This window comes from Biomphalaria glabrata, chromosome 10 (assembly GCF_947242115.1).
Source record: "Biomphalaria glabrata chromosome 10, xgBioGlab47.1, whole genome shotgun sequence".
NCBI lineage: Eukaryota > Metazoa > Mollusca > Gastropoda > Planorbidae > Biomphalaria > Biomphalaria glabrata.
In genome coordinates, this window is record NC_074720.1 from 11,079,700 (window position 1) to 11,104,480 (window position 24,781).

At 37.8% G+C, this 24,781-nt stretch overlaps 1 protein-coding gene across 3 annotated transcripts in view; it reads right to left on the reverse strand.

Moving 5' to 3' along the window:
• LOC106074554 (elevenin-Vc1-like) overlaps positions 1–24,781 on the reverse strand; it is a 94,191-nt gene that overhangs the window by 64,612 nt on the left and 4,798 nt on the right. For 2 of the 3 annotated variants that reach the window (XR_008780224.1, XM_056044492.1), the window contains exon 2: positions 1,870–1,978. Coding sequence is in view for 2 of the 3 variants with exons in the window: in XM_056044492.1 (XP_055900467.1) it covers positions 1,870–1,973 (104 nt within the window). In the remaining variant the exon portion in view is untranslated. Of the gene's footprint in view, positions 1–1,869; positions 1,979–22,359; positions 22,751–24,781 lie in introns of those variants that run through there. The other variant, XM_056044493.1, reaches the window with a different exon arrangement.

Genomic DNA, 24,781 nt, shown 5'->3' on the forward strand with positions numbered 1-24,781 from the left:
AGTTTAATTCGGAATATACTTTAACTTACAATAACAAACGAAACAAACAAGTTATAATATAACGCTGTCGAGGCAGTGAAGGTTATCCAGACATTGTATATAGGTCATGATCATTGACACAGTTCACTGTAATATACCCGCCACAGTTCGTCAATTATAAATTCATCATCGCAAATCTAGGAACAAAAGCGAGTTGTCAGAATGTGATCAGATCATCAGATGTTCATGTTTAAGGCAAAAAGAAAAGATGCTAGATTATTGAATACACGTAAATCCGAAATGGTTCATAGTTCATGGTTCATAGTTGTTCGTAAAAATTATTAGGTTAGTGCAAAAACAAAAAAAGAAAATTCGGCGCCACTATAGACTTATATATTATATCTAGACTGTAAACCGGAAATAAATTCTTATCCGCGATTGATCGATTCACAGACCTATATATATATAATAATATAATAATATTATGTACGTAACTCTTTTTCAAGCTCTAAGGGAAGTCGCCCCAATCAATCTTTTCTGTCTTAGAAAAGTAATGATCTTTAGTTTTCAAAGTTTAGAAATAATGCAAAATTATTTCTCGGATTTTCTTTAGAATGGGCTATTATTAACAGAACTATATATTCACGCTAATATATGATACAAAGCCAGTTCCTGTTAGTTATCATTGAGATACTGTTTCAAAAATCCTAGATCGAAATAATTCATGTCTGTTGATTTTAATCATCTTATGTACATTTTAATAGATTGATTACCTAGATCTTTCTAGATTATGTATCTAAATATTGCAAAATAATAATTATGAGACGAGAGTACTCTTATTTTTGATGTTCAATTACTAGATCTTTTATCTAAAAATTAAATTATATGTTACATAGTTCAGGGTTGGAAGAAAAAAAAACTTCTTTAGCTACTTTACTTAACAACGCCTTGTTTCAACTTGTAAAAAAAAAAATTCACGACATTTTTTTTTAGTTTTAAAAGATCTCCATGTCCAGTCTAGATACAATATATATAAGTCTATGGGGGCCACACTCAAGAATTATATGAGACGAAATAATTTTCACGTTCATGTTTTGTCTGCCATCTGAACTGTTCTCCAAGCCTAGTCCAGGTATTAGCTAGAAATTGTTTCTGGAATGTCGCCCTGCTGCTGTCTGGCTCTGAGAATGAAGCTAGTGTTCAAATCTTCCAAGCAGTGGGGAGTTGAAGAATGTAATAAATGTCAAATCTAGATATAGTTCTGGGTGTCTATATAATGAAAGTACCAATAAATAATTATATGATTGCATCATTGTAGCTTTGGCTCGGTGGCTAATGTTAGGATATCGAGCTGACGGTGCCAAAGTGCCAAGTTCGATATATTTATTTTAAGTTGTATAAAGGAGAATAGTCTTTTTAAAATGTATTTTACAAATAGTTTTAAAATTATTATATTTATATTGATCCCTTTTGTGTGTGTGTTTGTGGAAAGAGGGTGCGGCAAATTGAAAACAGGTGCTGGGTACATGGTGAACAACTTCAGAGTTTTCATCCAGAGCATTTAGAAGAAAAAAAAAAAAGGATTTTCGCCTCTCAAACATTCATTCTCGTGGAGTTCGATGATGATGATAATGATGATGATGACGATGATAATGATGATAATAATAATGATTATTACGATGATAATGATGATGATGATAATAATGATGAGGATGACAATGATGAGGATGATAATAATGATGATGATGATAATGATGATGATGACGATGATAATGTTGATAATAATAATAATGATGACGATGATAATTATGATGAGGATGATTATTATGATGACAAATACACATGCCAACGTGGACACGGTTGAGTGAAGATAATGTAAAGGGTACCTACTCGCAATTCACTCTCCGTCTTTGAGATTCACTGGAGCAGACTAAACAGAGGAGGATCAAGGACAACACACTCCATCTGTAGACGTAGGCGAGGCAGCTCATCATTTTCTCTGCAAACGACAAAAATCCAACAAACAATGAGGCCCATATGCTAGGATAAATTGTTCCCTATTACCATTGCGGTTCAAGCGGGTTGCCTGAATCAGCAATATGATCTAGCAGAGATAAGGTCTGCTGTTTTTACCGAGAAGCGTCTGAAACAGGATCGATTCAAGGCGTTATTTTGAAAGAGATTTTTCAGTAAGCTTTCGTCAAGGCGATTCTACCCGTCTTTCTTACATGTGAGGTTCGATTTCTCCTGAATCGTGTGCCATGAATCTGTAAATGAACATATCAGACCCTCTTATGTAGGTCTGGCTTAGCAATAAGATATATTATATTAGTATGTGTCGATAAGAACAGTACATTCTCAAATTAAAAGAAAAGATTATGTAACTAAATAATTGTTTTACTGATTTAAAAATAAACCATACGTTTTAATAGCAGCAGAAGGCATGCGTAATGATTTGATGGTATCTACTAAGCCTGATCGGCACAAGATGACAAAGATAGCCAGGATAACTCGTGGTATAAAAATAGTCATAAGTGTTCATCACACATTTAATGGGGAGCTTAAAGTAATTTATGTAGCAATAAAATAAAAAATATTGTAAAGACCAGTGTTTCTCAAACTGTGATCCGCGGACCCTCCCCCCCCCCCCCCCCTCCCAGGGGTCCACCAGACAACCGAAGGAAGAAAAATACATAAAATTAAAACAACTTCTTCGCTAAAAGTCTGTATAAATGTGTATATTTCTAGGCTACCACTGACTGACTGACTAATTGATGAAGAGATCTCAAACTGTCGTAATGGTCATCATGAAAATATAGTGCACAGGTTCCTTTTACCTCCTAGGCGCATGCTAAGAACCAGGTTTCCGATATTCGCGAAAAACCGCAAGCTTTCTATGAAACTTTTTTTTTTTATTATCGGTATTTCACCTAAAGGCCGCAGTCAATATGTAAAACATTCAAAAGGTTTGAGCCTGAGGAATGCAGTATTTTCCGTGGCTACACAGTTCCAGATTAGATTAGATTTCTGACCCAAAAAAAAAAAAAAAAAAGCTCCTGTATTAAAAAGTCTTTTCGGAAATGCGCTGTTAGTGTTACATATCAAAAAAAAGTTTTTGTCACACTACACACCTGGTGAGGAGGAGTTAAAGGGAAACTTCGATGGTTTTTCAAATTTTAGTTATGGACATATTTAAATTCTGCGTAAAAAAGTTGTAATAGTAAACATTTTACCATTTTTTTATTTAAATGCTTAAAAACATTTATATTTAATAAATTAGACACTAAATTCTTGACATCTCCAAAAAAAAAAAGACTAGATTTAACCAATCGTATCGCTTCATTCTGACAGGCTCTTGGGCTTAGTGACGGCCTATTCCATAGATATGGTACAGTTATAAATACATGTATAGGTAGATCTAAAAGCATTAGGATAACCAACTCTAGAAAAAAGTTACATTTTCACCTAAGCCTCTCCTTTTCCCAAGAAGTAAATAGATCGTGTGTCTGACTGATTCGAACAAACTGGTCGGTGTAAGGCTAGTCGAGACTACGTGTAGTCGGTCATGTCAAAACAACCAAGCGATAGTGTTTGTTGTGTGTTGAGTGGTCTGGCGGGGAAATACAGACTACCGTGGTTAGTCAAGCATGTAAATCTACTTTTAATACGCATTTTTCTTTGCTTACAAGATCCTTGATCTTACTGCATAGATGAAATGTTAACGAGAATGTTAACTTTACTGTATGGTCTCCCGTTATACAATAAGTCAATAGATTAAATTAGTAGACTAGTGTGTCGTCACATAGAAACCCGGTGAAAGTCTGTTTTGGATGCGCAGGAAAATTACGTCAGAAAAACATCAATTACTAAGTTATTATTGCAAATAAAAAAAAAAAGAATAATATATTCATTATCTGTAAATCAAAACATATATTATATCAAAAATTGTCAAAAGTACCGGAGTTTCCCTTTAAGATCATATTCTTGAACCCAAGCGACCGGGTACCTTGCTACGCCACTGCTCTTCCATAACATTAACCCTTCCCTCCTCTCTGTTTCATTTCCCCATCTTTCACCCTCTCTACGTTTCACTCTGTCTCCATCTTGTTGTTAACCTTTATCCTAGTAACCTCACAACCTGGTCCTGCTTCGGCAGTTTACAAAAAATCAGATGGGCTACTATTTCAGACTATGTAATTATGTGCAAGTTAGATAACTCTGCTCTATTTTAACATTCCAGAACTAGTTATGTAACTTCCTTAACCTAAACTCTGCAGCTATCAATTATTTTAATTACTCTAGGTTGAATTCCTCTTGTACTGCCACATGTATCTAATTGTAGTATTCTTTTCAATGTAAACAAAGGAGGGGGGGGGGGGAGCGGTATGCGCTTATCTTTAAGATAAATACAGTCGATTTACATCAGGCCAGATTGGGACGGAAAAACTTTATGTCCAAAAAGACAAACAAAAAAACACGACCAGTCTGATCGAGACCAATCGTTATAGAAGGCCTGAGCACTGGCCTGCAACGTCACAGCCTGTGGGCAGTTTAGACCAATAGCTCGTTGCCATGTCACAGGTCTAACGTACTGGCCTGTGACGTGGCAACGAGCTAACGGGAAACAGAATCTAGGAGTAACCATTCTAATATTGCAAAACGAATCTAACAAATTTTTAAAACTCTGTCTGTCTGTCTGGGTTTTTTTTTTACTTCATTTCTTCCACTTTCCATTCTTGGATCGAGTTCAAACTTTGCGCAATTATTCATTGTTCTAAACAAAACATTAATCCTTTAAAAAATAACTAATTAATTAATTAATTGTTGTTAATTAATTGAGTTTGATATTAAGGGAAATAAATCTTACAATATATTGTAACAACCAGGGGATGGGGGTTTCAACCCCCCCCCCCCGAAATGAAATCCCCCTCCTATGGGGGGGGGGGATCGGAATTTAGTGACTGATTTTTTGCTTTGATTTTGTTTATTTTAGGTGAGATTTTAAGACTAAACTACCACTTGCCCTAGCACAGCAAACGAGGTTTTGAGTTAAGCCCTACCAGGGGGGGTTTAAGTTTAAAACCCCCTACCAGGGGTTTTCGATGTTAAATTCCCCTCTTCTATAACACAAAAGAAAATGACAATCCCCCAAATTTCACGAGCACAGTTAAGGAAGATTGTGATTTTTAAACCCCCTCCAAAATTTACGATAAACCCCCTCTTCAATATAAAAAAAGAAAATTACACACTCAAAATTCTATGAGCGTAGCCAAAGGGGTTTTGAGGTAACCCCCGCCCCCTCTTCAGTAGGGTTTGAAGCTAAAAAATACCTCTTCAATATAAAAAAAAAGTAAATTACGCACTTAAAATGTTATGAGCGTAGCTAAATGGGTTTTGAGTCAGTTTTGAGTTTAACCCCCCCCCCCTTTTTTCAGCGGGGTTTTAAGGTAAAAAATACCTCTTGAATATTAAAAACAAAGCAAATTATGCACTCAAAATTCTATGAGTGTAGTCAAAGGGGTTTTGAGTTTAAACTCCCCTCCAGTGTAGTTTAAAGCTTAAATATATCTCTTCAATATAAAAAAAAAAGCAAATTACACACTCTAAAATCTATGAGCGTAGCCAAACGGGTTTTGAGTTTAAACCCCCCGCTAGCGGGGTTTGTAGCTAAAAAATACATCTTCAATGTAAAAAAAACCCAGTAGATTACGCATTCAAAATACATAAACGTTGCCAAAAGGAGTTTTGAGTTTAAACCCCCCTTCAGAGGGTTTTGATGCTAAAAAATACCTCTTCAATATAAAAAAAGCAAATTACACACTAAAATTATTTGAGCGTAGCCAATCCAATTGGGGATTTTGAGTTTAAACCCCTCTCCTACAGAGGGCTTTTTTAAAAGATTAAAACCCCTCCAGATGGTTTTGAGTTTAAGATCCCCCTACAGAGCATTTTGAGGTGGAAAACCTATATCTTCAATATTATTCTAAAGCAAACTACATTTACCAATTCTAGGACCGTAGCTAAAAGGGGTTTTGAATTTAAAAAAAACAACTCCAGAGATTTTTTTAGTTTTAAACCCCCAACAGATGATTTTGACGATAAAACTTCCCTTTTCGATATAAAATCTAATGCAAACTACAGTCACCTAATTCCAAGAGCGTATTCAAGAGAGGTTACATATTTCTACCAGTGGCGGGGCTCCATTAATAGAGTGCAGTGAATACTCATATGTGCCGAAATTGAAAAACACTAAATGTGGCTCAACAAAGATGGCTAAGACAGGGACATGTTCTCCGACAAAATGAATTACGCATAAGAAGAGTTGCGATGACATCCTATTAAATACAACTTGGCGCCACACATTCATGGAGATCCTCAGAGCAGGTAGGAAGAGGCTTCAGACATTACCAGTGGCAGATTTTTGCGGAAACAGCTTGACGGCAAATGCGCCGAACGGCGCGGGAGGGTCTAAGTCAGTAAGAATAGCACATTAGGTTTTTGAAATAAACCTTTTTAATAGCAGTAAAATGCAAAGCAGATACCTCAGAATATGTATTTTGTTGGCTTTCAAGACCAGAAATAGTGTATGGCGGCGGGGCTTCGCCCCGCGCTGGGGGAGCTCCCCCAGACACCCTTTCTGGTAATGGCGAGGAGTCTACAATTTTTCCACTAACTCCAGGAAGAACCTATTTTAGGGCACAATAAACGTCTTCTGAAAGAATGAAGGGTCAGAATGTAATGAAGATTATGTACACACACACATACATATAGATATTTTTTTTGCGGGGGGGGGGGGCGGCGGTGAGGGGGGGGGGTAATCTCCCCCAACCCCCCCACCCGAAAAAAAATCCTGGCTACGCCCATGGTTACAACTATACTGTTCTTCCCCTTCGATAAACTTTGTTATTTTGCTTGGTTTATTGTATGTAGTGAAGCACGTGGTTTCTCTAACAGGAAGCGAGTTCTAAACCCAAGAACAACGTATTGAATACAATTACCCGTTGCTATGTAGTGGTTGCAGTATGTCACCTATTTTCGATAGAATTCAAACGGCTACTTAGGCTTAGAATGTCGTGCGGTAAGCGCGTCTCAATCGTTCGGGATTCCAACTCTGCCTACCGTCACCCTCCCCCGTCTCTAGAGAGGCTTGGGCTAAAGTGAATAGTGTAACATCCGATGATCCGAAACATGTAAAACAGGATGACTAGCTACAGAAAGCGAAAGGGGGGACTAGTAGCTGATGGAACTCGTGTTGGAATCTCATTAAAGACTGGGATTTTGAGTCTCAGGATTTTTAGGGCGCACCCGAGTTCACCCAACTTTAAATCAAATCTTACATTAGCATGGAAAATAAAGGCCGTCGGTCTTTGTGCTGGCCGCATGACATCCTCGTTAACCGTAAGCAAAAGTAACATCATCGAAATCTATAACAACATCTATAGGTCGAAAGGTTTCAAAAGGGGGTACTTGTTTTTTGCTTTATAGAACATAAGCAAAAGCATTTTTTTTCTCAATTTATACCTGTAAAATAAAAAAAATAAAAAAGTGTTGCTAGCTAGCTTCAGACGTCAGACATAGGGAGAAAACTATAGAGAAGGAAGGCAGGGAGTTCTACAATTGAGGTTTCATCCATTATTATAGCTAATGCTGTAAGCCTTGGACTTTCTAGTTCATAATAATTCTTAATTCCCAACCTCTCCCTCCTCTGGTCTTTACTCCCCCCCCCCCCACCGTACGTTCTAGGTTTGCGTAGAACAGTCACATGACTTTTTTTTTTACCCCGGAAGTGAACGTAACCTGATGAAATGAAACTGGCATGTATAAACTCCTAACGGAAATGGCTAGGCCGTGCTCAACCAGCGCTACGTACAGGTCATAGTGTTTGAATCTATAACGCCTACCGCCCGACCCCCATGCACTCCTTTCCTTTCCTTTCAATTCAACCTTGTCTATTTCATTATTATTTTTTCTTGTCTGGTTTCACTATCTGGGTTATTTGTACTCTGTCTTTATCTTTAATACTCTTGTTCTGTGATCACTCGGCCGACACCTCCCCCCCCCCCCGAAGCTATTTAATAGAGTCTGTTAACAAGCTGTGATTTCTAAAAATAAATTGGACCGCCCCAACCATAATCGAAAGTTTATGGTTGGGGGGGGGGGATGAGCGAGATTGATGCTCTCTTTAGTATATATTATAAAAATAAGTGATAAATTCTTAAACAAATTGTGTGATTTCTATACTAAAATTCGCCCCCCCCCTTCATACGCAAGATAACAAAGAGAAACAGAGAGAGAGAGAGGGAGAGAGTTTCCAAGATTCATGATACATTATTGAATGATATTTTGATGTAAAGAAATTAAACTCCACAAATACAAATCATAAAAGTTAAAAAAAAAATGTCTTCTTAATTTTGGACTTTAAGATCCTTGGTTCTGGATTTTATTCAAGAAATTTCTAGCGTCTTCCCATCGCTCCAAGAGCATTATCTGAGATTAATCAAACCAGCGAATTATCTTTTCTAAAGACTTGAGTTTTTCTATTTATGTTTAGTTTGAGTGTACCCCACAGCGATCCCATTCTAGAACAAAACACTGGGCTGTCTTCGCTTCTTGGCTCAGGACACAGCCACACAATCTTTTCCTGACTCGAGCAGTGACAGCTTAAACTGGTGGGCGTCTCAGTGAGTTGACCGATGCACGCAGATATAGTTTCGCCACAGGATATAACAGTGATGACGATAGTGGACGGGGCCGGATTAAGGGAGGGCAGGCGCGGCTACAGCCCTAACGGTAGATATACAGGCAACACTGTTACTATAACACGTAAACCTTAAATATTTTCATTGTTTGTTTGTTTTTTGGTTACTAAATTATGCATTTTAAATCATTTTATTTTTTTGAAACGAAGGAAAATTACATTCCATTTACAAGTACTCTCTTTCTTTTCTAATGTAGCCTGTTTTTAGATATTTATATTTGTAATAATACGTGGTATTTTATTAAAGCTGTATTAAAGTGTAAGGGCCTCCACTAAAATTCTGCCTCGGGGCCTCCATATACGCAAATCCGGCCCTGATAGTGAACACTACTTAAGACCCAGTGTAAAGAAATACCCGCTCAAGATAAGTACAGCGTGGACCTTCAGGCCACGTTTAATTATGACATTATTATGCTTTAAAAAAAAGTATAACGGTCAAACCAGAGTTTTCTCTGTGCGGCAAATATGGTAATTAATTGTTTTCTCAAAGATACACATATGCTGTCAAGTTTCTTGGAAAATATTTAGAGCCGTTTTTGAGAATTTCGTCTGCCCAGATTTTTGTTTTGTGACCCTATGAAGAATGTATTAGTCGAACAGAGAAACTAAAATAAAAAATCTCACTAAAAGGTAAACAATCATATGGCATAATTAATGCAACTTAAATTTAGATTACATATTGAAACTTGAAAGGGTTGGAAAGTCCACATAACCCTGCCCAGGGCTTACACTGATTTAAATTCGGCACTGCTTAATGTAAGTGCGAATTTAAGAAAACGGGCATTCGTACAAAAATTGTTCAGTTTTTATCAAACCAAAATGTGTAGCCTGTAAGTAGAGAGTGATATGCAATCGTCTGGTCTTTTTCATTGATATGACTATGAACAGATAACTTAAAATCAATGTTTGACTCCAAACGAAAAAAAATAATAATTTCCGCCAATACATGACGTCACAGTAAAGAAAAAGGCGTGTCCTATTGAGTAAAAGACTACAACGGTTTAAACTAGGCTTGGTAAAGAAGGCAGGACAGGGGTGGGCATCAGATTGAGAGGCGATCTCATTAGTCGAGTATCATTCCGAGATTCGCTGAAGCACCACTTGGGTACAAGGGACATAACACTCGAGATTTCGCTTCTAAGAAACTAGGGTTGTCTTTTCCCGTGGAAAGAAAATGAAAAACCAATTTTCCAACTAGAGTATCAATTGTTTGTGGAGCAAAGATTTTCGGCATCTCTGGACTCTCTTACTCTTATGACTCACTCTTCACTCCCTCTCTCTCTCTTTTTGTCAGTACTCTTTCTCTGTTCTCTTTAGTATCATTTATTGGCATTGAGAAATTATAGGGAAAAAAATAGGTTCTATTATTGGACAGATAGCACATGACAAAGAAAAAATGCGTTGCTATTACATGTACTACTATTACAAGTCATTTTATTTGGCATTTCAAAAATCTATTCTCTGAAACAAACCACTAATTACAATTGTTTCGGTGGACAATAGGCAACGAAGCAATAATAATAATAATAATAAGGGTTTTCTTCGAATTCTAATCTTATCTTATCTTATATATTACTGACGTTACTTCAAAAGAAAAACCTACGCATTTCACGTGTCAATCTAGTCATGCATGTTAATCAATGACTTAAATTGTGCCAGGTCGTTGGTTTTCCTGGTTGATTCAGGCAACCCATTCCATTCTCAAATGGCACTAGGGAAGAAGGAGCACTTGCATGAATTTGTTCCAGCGTATGACATGAGAAATGTGCCTCTATCTTTGTGTCTTTCTGAGTATTTCATTGGGTTTTGTTTTTCTATTGGACAGTTATGGTTTCGTGTTTAAGTATTATAGCTACTCTACTTTTTAAAAATTCTGTCCTGAAGTGTCTCTAAGTTAAGTGATTTCACTAATGGTATAACTCTAATCAAATTGAAATATTCATTTGTTATTAATCTCACTGCTTTATTTTGTATTTGGTCTAGTTTCTTTATTTTCTTGAGTTGAGGGATCCCAAACAGAGGATGCATATTCTAATATTAGCCTGACCAAGGCGACATGCAGCACTGTAAGGAGGAGTACAGTATTAGTCATGACATGATGACACGATAGTAGTGATACAATTACAGAACCAGGGGGGATTGGATTGACCAACCCCCCCCCCCCTAATGAAATTCCCGGCCCTGCAGGGGGGGGGGGGTCGGAATTTAGTGACTGATTTTTCGCTTTTCTTTTGTTTATTTTAGGTGAGATTTTAATACTAAACCATCACTTGCCCCAGCGCAGCCAAGGGGGGTTTGAGTTTAAAATCCCCTACCAAGGGTTTTTGCAGTTAACCCCCCCCCCTCTTCTATAAAACAAAACAAAGAAAATGCAAACGACAATACCCTAATTCCAAGAGCATAGCTAAGGAAGATTTTGATTTTAAAACCCCTTCCGAAATTTACGATATAACCCCCTCTTCAATATAGGACTTCCATACATCAGTCAACAGATTCTATGAGCGTAGCCAAGAGGGATTTTGTCTTTAAAACCCCCTGCAGCGGGGTTTGCAGCTAAAAACCACCTCTTCAATATAAAAAAACAAACAAATTACACACTCAAAATGCTATGAGCGTAGCTAAAGGGGGTTTTGAGTTTAAACCTCCCTTCAGCGGGGTTTGAAGCTAAATAAACCTCTTCAACATAAAGAAAGCAAATTACACACTCAAAAATCTATGAGCGTAGCAAAAGGGGTTTTGAGTTTAAACCCCCCTTCTGTGGGTTTTGAAGCCAAAAAATACCTCTTCAATATAAAAAAAAGCAAATTACACACTCAGAATTCTATGAGCGTAGCCAAGCCAGTTGGGGGGGGGGGGAGAGGGTTTGAGTTTAAACCCCCCTCCTCCAGATGAATTTTTTTAAAGTTTAAAACCCCTCCAGATAGTTTTGAGTTTAAAATTCCCCTACAGAGAATTTTGGTGTTGAGATTTTTTAGTTTAAAACTCCCCAACAGATGATTTTGACTATAAAAATTCACTTTTCGATATAAAATCTAAAGCAAACTACAGTCACCTAATTCCAAGAGCGTAGCCAAGAGAGGTTACAAATTTCTACCAGTGGCTGGGCTCTATTAATAAAGTGCAGTGAATAGTCATCTGCCAAAATTGAAAAAGACTAAAAGTGGCTCAACAAAGATGGCTAAGACGGATTTTAGGAGTCAGTTATAGAGATCGGGTCTCAATCAAGGAAATCCTATGCCGCACTGGGCGTCGACCACTTAGTAAGGTTGTGACAGAGCGTACCATGAGGTTTGCGGACATGTTCTCTGACAAAATGAGTTACACATAATAAGAGTTGCGATGACATGGAGGCCAATACAAGGAAATCACAAACAGGGACATCCTAGTACAACTTGGCGCCACACTTTCATGGAATTCCTCAGAGCAGGTGAGAAGAGGCTTCAGACATTGCCAGTGACAGATTTTTGTGGAAGCAACTTGCCGCAGAATGCATCGAACGGTTCGGGAGGATCTAAGTACGTTAGAATAGCAGATTAGGTTTTTGAAATAAAACTTTTAAATAGCTGGATAATGCACTGTAGATACATCAGTATATGCATTTTGTTGGCTTTCAAAACCGGAAATAGTGCTTGGTGGCGTGGCTGGGGAGCGCAGACCGCCTTGCTGGCAAGGGCGGGGAGTCTACAATTTTTCCAGTAACTCTAGAAAGAACCTATTGTATGGTACAATAAACGTCTTCCAAAAGAATGAAGGGTCAGATTATAATAAAGATTAATTATGTGTGTGTGTGCGTGGGGGGGGGGAGAGAAAAAATTCCCCCAACCCCCTTCCCCCCCCCCCGAAAAAAAATCCAGGCTACGCCCATGAGGTTTACAATGCTAGACTAGGCTTACAATGTAACTAAAATATGTAATGTATGAGGATCTTCGCTGTTTTACGGAAGACTTTAACTATAAAATGTGTACTTTAAAAAATATTTTCGATGGGTATCTCTTTTTTATTCTGCCCCTTCCTCTTCCCCTCCCCTTACTAAAAAGAAATGTAACAGCCTCATTTTGGTTTTGGTCGTTGGGACCATTCATCGGTCTGTCCAATCAGAAGTCTTTACACTTTCCAGTCAACTTTCGAACACAGGGGAGCTCCCCTTGGGGGCAATCATTGGTGGGGCGTAAAATAGCTTTCATACCTCAGCGCTTGGAACTGCAAGGTCGTTTTCTCGAAGACAAAGGGTCAGAGTTCATAGTGCTGAGAACTCACTTATGACCTACATTTCATGGATCATATTTTTTAAACAACCAGAGCTACAAACGTTTGAGATTTTTTTGAGAATCTTGGGATTTGTTGTTGTTGTTATTTTTAGCAGCACCTAAAAGGGAAACTTAATATTGTTTTTGTGCTTTCTGTTCGTTTGTCCGTCTGACATCTTGAAAACGAAAGACTCCATTGTTAATGTTACATGTGTAGTGCTCAAATATAGTTGATAATTACTTGGTGTTCAGAAAGCGAATAATTTTGCCTTGAAAATCATTTGTGATTAAAACAGAGGGGGTGTGGTCGAGTAATATGGGGGAAAAAAAAAGTCGCCGTTCCTTAAAGGATTCCTATATTTTTGTAACCTGGAACATTTACCGATATCGTGGCTTGAATATTTGTTTGGAGCAGAAAAATCGTATAATTTTTTTTTTGTTTTTCTTTTATAGACTTAAATATAGAACTGCATAAACACAATTTATTTATTCTTATGTATTAAAATTTCCCTCAGAAAGACATCAGAATAGTTTGAAATATCAAATTTTCGTTTAGCTTTTATTCACAAATAATGATGTTATTAATTTATATTCACTATCTATCTATCTATCTATCTATCTATCTATCTATCTATCTATCTATCTATCTATCTATCTGTCTGTCTGTCTGTCTCTCTGTCTGTTTGTTTGTCTGTCTGTCTATCTATCTATCTATCTATCTATCTATCTATCTATCTATCTATCTATCTATCTATCTATCTATCTATCTATCTATCTATCTATCTATCTATCTATCTATCTATCTATCTATCTATCTATTTATCTATTTATTTATCTATCTATCTATCTATCTATCTATCTATCTATCTATCTATCTATCTATTTATCTCTTTCTCTCTGTATATATATATATTCATTTTCCTGTTTAGTAAACCAGGATGTTCATAATTCCTATTTAACTAGCAGCTTCTATGGTACTTAGACCTCACTAAATTAACCTACTTTACTCTACTGTGACTAAACGCATGATGTCTCTAGCGCACAAATAGTTCACCCCCCCCCCCCCCAATCCTTTTATTTTCCCCTTGCCCATCGAAATTTAGCCATGACATATTGATCTTTACGACATGGCTCACCAAACACAACTTCTGTAGTAAACCCTGTCCTCTCCCTCTACCCCCCCTCCCCCCCCCCCCCCCAAAAAAAAAAGGCAGAATTTTCTTTTCTTGTTTCGGGAAATCCCAAATCATCAGAATATCTTGGTAAAGATTTGAGGAGCTCCAAGCCAAGAATTTCAGGCGTTCATTGAGCGAGGGGCTGCCATTACTAGCAATCAATGATGCTCCCAAGTGTAAATCTTATTTAAGTGTACAGACAACCATGAATTAGAGTTCCACTGTGGGGACACACTAGTTGAAAGGAGTTAAATGCTAGTTGTTGTTTTATTTATCCTATAAGACGTTGGTGTGGTGCACTTTGATCGTGTTGCATTTGGAGAGTCAATTTGGGTTGGGGGGGTGATGTGCGTTTTGCAATGCGGTTCATAAGAGTATGATAAATATGACTACCTGAGCAGGACCGGCATCATGCTTAGGCAAACTAGCCAGCCGACTAGGGCCTTTGATTAAGAGGGGTTGGGGGCTCGAATAGAACTTAGAAAATTATTTTTTTATAGAAAAAAATCTCAAAACATGGATCAGATTTCTACGTTTACTAGCCTAGTTCTAAGGTTCTTCTATGACTGTAAGTTTATTCACAAATGTTGAGATCTATTTGTTCGACTACATCTGTTAGAAGTCCATTGTTTCTTCCTTTATATGAATTTAACTTGTTTTTGGTGTTGTTATTGATTTAGATATAGATACAGGAAGGTTTTTAATTTATTGAGTAATTTTTCGGTCTTATTTTTAGTTTTTCTATTTTTTTTTGGGGGGGGGGGGCGTAAAATAGCTAGTCACTATGACTAGGGTCTCCAGTTACTTAACGCTCGCCCTGACCTGGGTGGGGTGTATGGTATGTGCACTGAAATTCCAGGAATGGTCCCAGAGTTAGTATACTTTCCACGTCAAATGGCAAGAAAAAATACCAGATACTGAAGACCTTGGAAGAGCGGCCCTGCGAAGAATCCACACAAACCTGATGCAGTTCCAGCTGCAGAATAGAAGACCGCGGCATCCCTAAATGACTCCTGTATGGCCAATTAATGGGAAGGAACGCGTTCACAAGGAGGACAATGAAAACGCTTTAGGGACACCCACAAAGCTTCTCTGTAAACTTTCAGCATTGACCCAGCCACCTAGGGAGAGCATCATGGCATCGCGCTGTGAAAACTGGTACACAAATTGCTGAGGAAAAGAGAACAGCGCTGGCAGAAAAAAAGCACCAGAGAAAATAATCTCCAGCTGGAATAACCTGCCCAGTGTGCAGCCAAACATTCCGGGCTCACATAGGTCTCACCAGCCACATGAGGAGGCACAAAACCCCAGTGCAAAGCCCTCAGCCCCCTGGATGACAAAAGTGGTCATCATCGAACCACGATGGACGAACTATTACTTTCCACTTCTATTCCCCGTTTAAGTTGTCAATTTGTAGTCATGCCTTTTAATAGGAAACAAAACAATTTTCATTATGTAATAAATTCGTTTAACTATCAAACAGAAAATGCGAAATTCTTTGGAACCATAGATAAAGGTATAATAAATCTACCTAACTTTCTACCTGTCGTTGAGTTCAACGAGCTTTATAATTATCTCCCTTATTAACTCAAGGATTTTTAGGGTTTTTTATTTAACAAAACTTATATCAACTCACTCTGTCTGTCTGTCTGTCCGATAAAAAATTTTACACATTATTTCTTCGACACCCAATCCCAATTTTGCAGTTATTTCTTGCACCTGACAAAACAAGAATCAATTTTAAAAATTAACTAATTAGATAATTAACTATTGGCAATTACTTATTTTGTTTGTTATCGAACATGGGAAAGAAATAGTATTTGACTGATGCGGTGGTATAAGCTGAATTAGCCCCTTAATACTTTGCGTAGAAAAGAGAATTAGGCCGTCGCTTACAGATTTGAAACATACAATACATAAATTTGAAACCATCTATTTTCATGAGCAATTCGCTGACACAGAGGTTAGTGTATTGGCTTGTGGGGCTTGTGGGACTTCTCAACTGGTCAAGACAAGTGATAGGATCATAGCGCATTGAGAAAGCTAAAAGCATGCAATTTCGTTTAACTAAAAGCAATTAGTAAATATTTTCTAATCACACAGATTTATTATTGTTAGTCTACATCTTTTACATGACTGATCCTAACTAAGTGGTGCAATTACGCTTGATATAAGCTTTTTCTGCTGTTTTTTAGCGGCCCCCGAAAGACGCTATTAGTTTTGTGCGAAATGCCTGTCCGTCTGTCCGTCCGTCCCGTTTAGATCTCGTAAACTAGAAAAGATAGTGAAAATCCGACATCACAATATTTTAGAGCAACGGCTACTTTTTTCTTTTCTGAAAGCAAAAAAAAATTAATTTTTAAATCACTTATGCAAGCAGTTTTTTCATAAAAATACACCACTTTTACAACTATTAACTATTAACCACTCTAACCGTAGGCCACAGAAACAAATGACCTGAGAGGGGAACTTAACTTCCCTTTATAAGAGAAAGTGTGAGCTTACAGTAGGACTTGAAAAGAACTGAAACCTTACAAGACACTCACTAACCTATATTGCCAGACTTGACTGTGCCAACTTTTGTTATGTATGAAATCAATAACTCGAAACTTGTTTCATCTGTTTGAAAAGTGCGGGTTAAAAAATGCAGCAATATGCGATTGATCGCAGTTGTTAATACATACATACGACGTGAAGATGGGGAGGAAAAAAAGAGGCGAGGGGGAGATTTGAGGTTTTAACGCCGCGAGAAATTAAAAGTGTAAACAGGGTAAACAAACTTAACTACGTCTTCCATACTGGCAATTCCGTTTGGTTCATTTTGGTTGAAATGTGGCCAGGTATATTACAGAAAATGATGGTCAAAATTAGAACGCTTAGTCAATAACCCAAATAGTTTTTTTTTTTTTTTTTTTTTGTTAGTTAAATGAAACGAATAAATTGACAAATCTCTTGCTGTTTGTTCTATGTTTTTATTCTGTATGACATTTCACTTGTAACTTTTACAATTAAAAGCCGACTTATAAATAGGACAATTCTGAAATAAGGATAGAAAATTGACAACGTCACAAAACAGTCACGTGTACTGTACGATATTTAGTAGCATTTAAAACCTTTGTTCCGATACTTAAAGCGCGTGTCCCTCAACCAAACGCCCTTAGAAGATTAAGGAAGAGCGCAGTGTTTTACATGTTTTATCACACTCTTCTGTGACCTACGTAGGATGCCCCATCCGACGTTGACAAAGCCATTGAGCAGAAAGGAACAGCTTATGTATTGACCCTATAGGACGAGCGATCACATAACAAAAAGGCTATTCGTTATCAGCATACTATGCGCGAGCTGATTTAAAAAAAAATATATAAAAAAACAGCCTATCAGTGCTGGATTTATTTAAAGGCAACATAAGCCAGACTTTAGGGCTTGGACGTAATACGTAATAGATTATCATTAACTCCGAAGGAACATCCCAAACATGTCAAACATTTTACAAACATTCTAAAATATCTGTACAGTTTCCTCGTTCAAGTTCATTTCTAAACATTGAACACGCAAACACAAAAGCGTGTGTTTATCTATGACAATTAGCAAATAGATTTTATTATTCCATATGCTAGGACAAACTCGTATAAGTGCTCCTTCTTCTATAGAGTCATTAGCGTATTGGGAAAATGACTTAGTAGAGTGGGGAGTATCTAATTAACATCCGATTGTTGGAGGCGCAGATCAATCAGCGCTTAAAGAAAGTTGAAGCTAGACAGCGATTCAATAGCAACAATAGAAGTACTGCAACTTTGGTGGGGAGAGGGGGGAGGAGTCACAACATTTTTGAAAGTTTCCTGCAATCACCTTCAAATGTTTGGGATGTGAGTGGCTACATGGCATTAACCGTTTGGCTAACTATTCAAGGGTTTCAATTTCGAATACGGACACCAATTGAGTTTTGTTTGATGGAGTGCCTAAGGGCAGCACGGAAACCTTCTCCCAGATGCGCTGCACGGGAGCGCTTAAAAATATCTCGACTGTCAAAGTACATGAAAAAATCGTGAGATCGAAGGGCTTTTCATTACATTGCTTAGAAACGTTAACTCTATTAAAATATGGATGCGTGTCGAAATATATTTAGAGGTCGCTTTGGCATATAATGCTTTGACCCATAGTGGACATTCATTTTAGACGCTTCAAATAGATCGCATTCTTTTACTCCTAACTTACATGTATGACCAAACTAAAAAAAATATTCTCTGCAAGACTTAGGGGTTCAGTGAAGTTGTGGTCATCATTCAAAGTTTCATCACGTGATCCCCATAGATAGAATCGTTATATATAACAAGTAGATCTTAATGAGCAGATACCTAGAATGATACATCTAAATCTACATAAGATCCTTATTTAGTCTAAATTAGAATTAGATTTAATTCAATTGATTATAGATATATAATCTTAGTTATAATCTAGTATTATTAAAAACGAAATGAATAGTATACTCCTGCTATTTTACAAAAGGATAAAGCATGTAGACTTTATTAGAACTATATCTAGTTAGACTTTCAAGATGTCTATATCAAGATCTGCAATCCTAATTGCTAAATCTAGAGATCTAGATCGTTGATCTTCAATCTTAATTGCTAGATGTAGTTCGTCGATTTAAATTGTGAATGAGGTCCATTGATCAAAATAGTTTTATGAGGCCAGGACAACTAGCAGCTGAGTGGATTGAGAAGAGTGGGGTCTATGGAGTTTAAGTATTTAAAAAAAAAGATTTGAATTCTCGCATTTGGTAGTCAAGTAGTTTAACCACGCACACCACAATAACAGCAATTAAGACATTGCAAATAGTTTGAACTAAACTGATACCTCTTAAATTATTTTTTTTACTAGAAACATGACGAAAACAAAAACACAAACCGGAAAAAATAATACGAAAGTTTCTTTTAAAAAATCAATTTTTGAATTTCTTCACAGATGTTTGTGAAAAGTAATAACATTTTAAGGACAGAAGTTACGAAATAAACTTTATTATTGACAGGTGTATAGCCACCTACAGGTTTTAAACCAGTACTTATTGAATAAGCTCTTGGTAAGCCAGACTTTCTCTATATTTTATAATTAGTGTTAGAGGTTGGTGTCAGCTACAAAATTGATTAAAGTAAATGTCGTCTTCTTAGCTTAATAGCAAATGTAAAGATTGTTATTTGATGTGGCGAGAGGAAAGATGAGGAGGTCGTGTGAAAGGAGGCACAGATCAATCAGCGTTTAAACAAAGTAGAAGCTTGAAAAGACAGAGATTCAATAGCAAAACTAGAAGTACTGCATCTGTATTTTGTTTTGGTTGGGGGGGTGGGGGGCGTGGTGGCACAGTGGCTTCCGAGCCTTTGTTTTTCAATCCCGGTATTTTTAGGGCGCCCCTGAGTCCACCCAACTCTAATGGGTACCTGGCTTTAGTTAGGGAAATTAAAGGCGGTTTCGGTCGTTGTGCTGGCCATATGAAACCCTACTATTGAATCATTAAATAGAAAAATATTATCAAAACATCGTTCACAGGCTAATAGGACCAGTACGAGCCATATGTCCTCTAGGTCGTCTGCTAGTCCATTAAATCAAATGGGTGCATTAGAATGTCAGGGGCCCGGGAAAACGAGCCAAGGCTTGAAAGAAACAAATTACCTTAACATCATCTTCCCTACAGATCGCAAGGTATGAAACTATTTACTTTACTTTTTTTTAGTTGGGGGGGGGGGGAAAGGGTCCTAAAAATTTATGAAGCTTCTAGCTATCACCTTCAAATGTCTCGTATGTGAGTGGCTACGTGGCATTAACTGTTTGGCTAACTATTATTAACTATTGGCCTCTTTAACCACACAAGAAGTTGCAAAGGGATATGATAGTCTCCTAAGAAGTGCATTGCCACTACCATCTCGAAGTTCATATAGGTTTTTTTGAGTAGCATTGCAAGGTCTTTAGCTCTCTACAGGGAGCAGGTGATGGAGCTGAAGTTTGGGCTTCGTACTGGAGCTCAAAGTGGTTCATTGTTGTACGTGACAACGTGACGGCCTAGAGACATATGGCTTGTACTGGTCCTACTAACCTGTGAACGATGTTTTGATAGTATTTTCTATTTCATGATTCATTGTTAATGTATGTTTGCATACGTTAGAATACATTAGCATAATAATAAAATACTCAGAAAGACACAAAGATAAAGGCACATTCCTCGTTCCGTATGCTAGGACAAATTTGTACAAATGCTCTTTCTTCCCTAGCGCTATTAGAGCATGGAATGGATTGCCTGAACTAGCTAGGAAAACCAGTGCCTTGGCAGAATTTAGGTCATTGGTTAATATGCATGACTAAATGCATGACGCGTAGGACGCAATCATCTTCTTCTTCTGAAGTAACGTCTGTATCATATAAAATAAGATAGCATCGCAGATTGTGTATAAGTCATCCTATTAAATGTTATATTGACTCTGTTTTCAGCTAGTCCATTAAAACCTGCATGGATGCATTAGAATGTCAGGGGCCCGGGAAAACGAGCCATAGCTTGAAAGACAACCCTGACAATTAGCAGTTGAACTCTTTGGTAAAGATTTACAAAATTGTCCTTGCGTCTATAAAAAAAAAACGTTAGGGAGACTCCAAAAAACGAACGGGTCAAAGGTTAAGACAGAAAAAAAAAAGAGAATTTTAAAGAATGAATGGGTCAGTAGAGAACTTATGCGGCGTCACAACATCTAAATAGTAAAAATACAATTGAAAAGTGATACATTCATAGCATCATAGAACTAATATTTTAACATTTTTATAAATTGATTCGACTGTTTCTCTAGAGATTTCGTTCTTTGTTGTTGATGATTTATGATGAATGGTATATCTGCACTAATCATGCTGTGCACACTGTGTAGATGTCACTCTAAGAACATTACGTTCTAAACCTAATTCTAATTAGTCTTGTTTTATCTCACTGAACGAACTGACCTATACAAGTTAACAAGTCGTCACACGGCTGACGGCCTGCGTACAAAGACGAAAAACACATTTACCAAAATAAATAATGACGAAGAAGAAATAAACTAAAAAAAAAAATATTTTAAAGATAGCATTTGTCAAATGTTGTCATTTCTTTGTACTTGTGACGTCATACAATTGTTTTATAATTGGCTCGCAGTTAATTAGCCGTTAAGAAAGGGCGAGTGCAGATCAGAGACGACAAAGAGGCACACAGGAACTGGGCTGAGCAGCGAGCCGTGACTGTGACGTCATAGCATTGTATTTGGAGAGCCAGGTTCACGGCGTCCCCGCCCCTGTATTCACCTTTATTGCACCCTCCCTGCACGCACTTGCTCCATCCCCCTCCCCTCAACCTCGTTTGTCAGACCTCGTCTGCTCAGACAAACAAGTTTTCACCAATACGTCCAGTTCTATTATGTGTTTTTGTTTCTTTGTCCATTAAGCGATTCCGTTATATTCACAGGTAACCTCGTTAATGATTTTTAACGCATTTCTCCGTACCTGTCAAGATCACCTGGAAAGGTTTGCCCAAAATGTCTGTTTATATTATCTCGTAAGGTCTGCTCAAAATTAGCGCGAAAGGTCTGTTTGCATTATTTCCTAAGGTCTGCTAAAAATTAGCACGAAAGATCTGTTCACACGAGACCAGTCGTTATAGCAGGCCTAAACACTGACCTGTGACGTCGCAACCTGTGGGCAGTGGAGACCAATAGCTCGCTGTCACGTCGTAAAGACAGGTTGCGACGTTGCAGGTCAATGTCCAGTCCTTCTGTGACGAATGGTCTCGGTTCACATCCCCTGGAAAGGTCTATTTATATCCCCTGGAAAGGTTTATTTATATCCCCTGGAAAGGTCTATTTATATCCCCTGGAAAGGTCTATTTATATCCCCTGGAAAGGTCTATTTATATCACCTGGAAAGGTATATTTATATCCCCTGGAAAGGTCTATTTATATCCCCTGGAAAGGTCTATTTATATCCCCTGGAAAGGTCTATTTATATCCCCTGGAAAGGTCTATTTATATCCCCTGGTAAGGTCTATTTATATCCCCTGGAAAACTTTGCTCACATTATCTTCAACTTTTTTTTCCCATTTACTTGGATGGTCTATTTCCATAAACTCGAAAAGTCTGTTCAAAATTAGCTGAAAAGTCAGTATATAATATATTAACTGAAAATGTATTTTTACCTTAGATTGAAAGGTCTGTTCACATTAGGTCGACCAGTGTAAAATAAAGGAAGAAAATGAATACGAATGTTCACGTGATAATAATTCTTGTCGAAAATCAGTTGTGAGGGTTCGTAATCGTAGGGTCAGCATGCCCCTGAACAAAAATGACAATCTTCTAAGTAGCGGTTTTGTAGTTGGTACATCTATCTTCAAGGCAGCACGAAAAAATAGCCGTTTTCTTGGAAGGAACTGATAAAACAAAATATGAATGCCAACTTTTTTTTCTTATTCTTTTGTTTAAAAATTTCACTCGATAATAGGCATTGCTACTTCAGAAAATAGAAACGACCTTCTAGCATCACACAAATAATAACAGAGCAATACGTCTTGCCCCCTTGATAACTTTATACTTCTTTTAGTAATAACTAAGTATAGGCGTCTTTCCACACAGCCTACCATGTCTCTCCCCCCTCCCCCCAGGCTAATATCTACTACTTCATTTGACACGCCTGACTGTACAACGGCAGCTGTCGATTAAGGAATTAATTATACAGTAAACTTAATGTCAATTTCGGAAAGGATGCGTGTGTTTGTCTGCCATTGTGAGAGGGTATCAGCTTTACTTTTCTACCTACGATCCTCGGCGCAGTGATACCAAGTAGGACTCTCGGCGGAGTAATACCAAGTATGACTCTCGGCGCAGTGATACGAAATGCGATCAGCCTTGAAGACAGACACAACTGTATCGTTGGGAAATGACGGAGGTCGTGCTACATTTTTGATCCTATGACTATTGATAAAAACTTTACACGACAACATGGACAATTAAACGATGATAAATATAAGCCATTGGCCTGAATATAAGAATGTCAAAGGCGGTATCTATTTATGTTGACTAGTTTGGAGTAAATTTGCATGAAGAAAGGTGTTGTGAACAATTCTAAACCCTAGAGATATCTAGGTCACAAGCGCACTGTCTAAGCACTAAGCTACAAAGACAACAGCGTATAAATTCTGTTCAAAATGATTTGTTTCGTACTTATTAATTTACATCATTTTTTTTTTGACGCTACTGTAAAATAATGTCTCTCTATCTGAAGAAATCATTAAAATATAATGAACCAGAAAACATTCACTCATGATATTTGTTTTAGTAGGGGTTTTTTGGAAAGAAACAAGGTTAAGGCCCAGATCTAGTTAAAAGTCAAAAACGCCGTTACCATTTCGTTGATATGGTCATTATGTATCTCAATACAAGTCTATAATGTCATCCAAACAATGTAGTTATTGAACGTCTTCAGAGATGCTATCAGATATTTTTAGTTTTAAACATGGCTGGGCATGAGATCTGCATCAGACGACCTTTTTTGTTTTCCTTGTATAACTTACTGACTTTTTTTTCTTCACAATGTAACAAAAATGATTAAGGCCATGTTCTGTGTTTAGACAATTGATTAGGGTTTGGGCAGTCTAGACCAATAGCATGTTGCCACGTCACAGGACTTTTGTTTTCAAAACGTTGTAAAGGTGAGTGAGGGACTTAACAAAGAAGTCAGCTAAGATGGCGGATGTTTATTTCTCATGAAGAATGATGTGTAGATGATCACACACAAAAACAAAAAAAAACAACCCACAATCAGTCTTGGGTTAGCTTCCGCCACAACACGGAGTCTAGTTCCATCACCACATTTACAGGTCCTTCATCTACTGGCCCTTCATGCTAGTCTAATTTTCAGGAAGCTCCCACTGCGCTTCACCAACAGCGCATTTCCCAGTGTTGTTCTTGATCCACAAGTAGAGCCTCTAAACTGGCCTGATATTATTCAAGATGAAGGACGCCTATTTCCTCTTGTTCCAGAAAGCCAGACTCTTATCCTTTGGGTGGACGGAAGCATCTTCTACTTTAAAAACAATGCTGTCTTGGCCGGTTCTATGTTGTGCACCGGTGTGCACCCGATCTACGCTACCTAGCTTAAACCTGTTGCACGTAAAGAAACTGTCGTAAGCGGAAACGATTAGGCCGATAGGGTGGCAAGAAAATAACTCCGTTGAAAAGTGTCTACGAACAGTGCAAGAGCACTTTCATTGCACTGGTCCGGGATTGAAAGAGATCTCCAACCATGTCAAAACTCACACGCCGTTCATATAGAAGAACATAGAAGCTCTCAGAACAGGTTTCTAAGGAGAAAAATATCTCAGATTGAGATAAAGGGCGAGTCCCGATAGGGTTAGCGTGGTATAGTAAAGGAGAGCTTCCTGAGCCCCGAGACATGGGACATAGACGTGTGACACATAGATATCTTCTTGGACCTCAACAGAAATACTGTTCAGTCAGGCCGGCGGAATGGGACTTTGCAGATGAGGTAAAGGGTACAGGAGGGTACAGGATCTCTTGAAGGAATTAGTGCAGGCCACTCTATCTTCATGACGGAAAATCCCT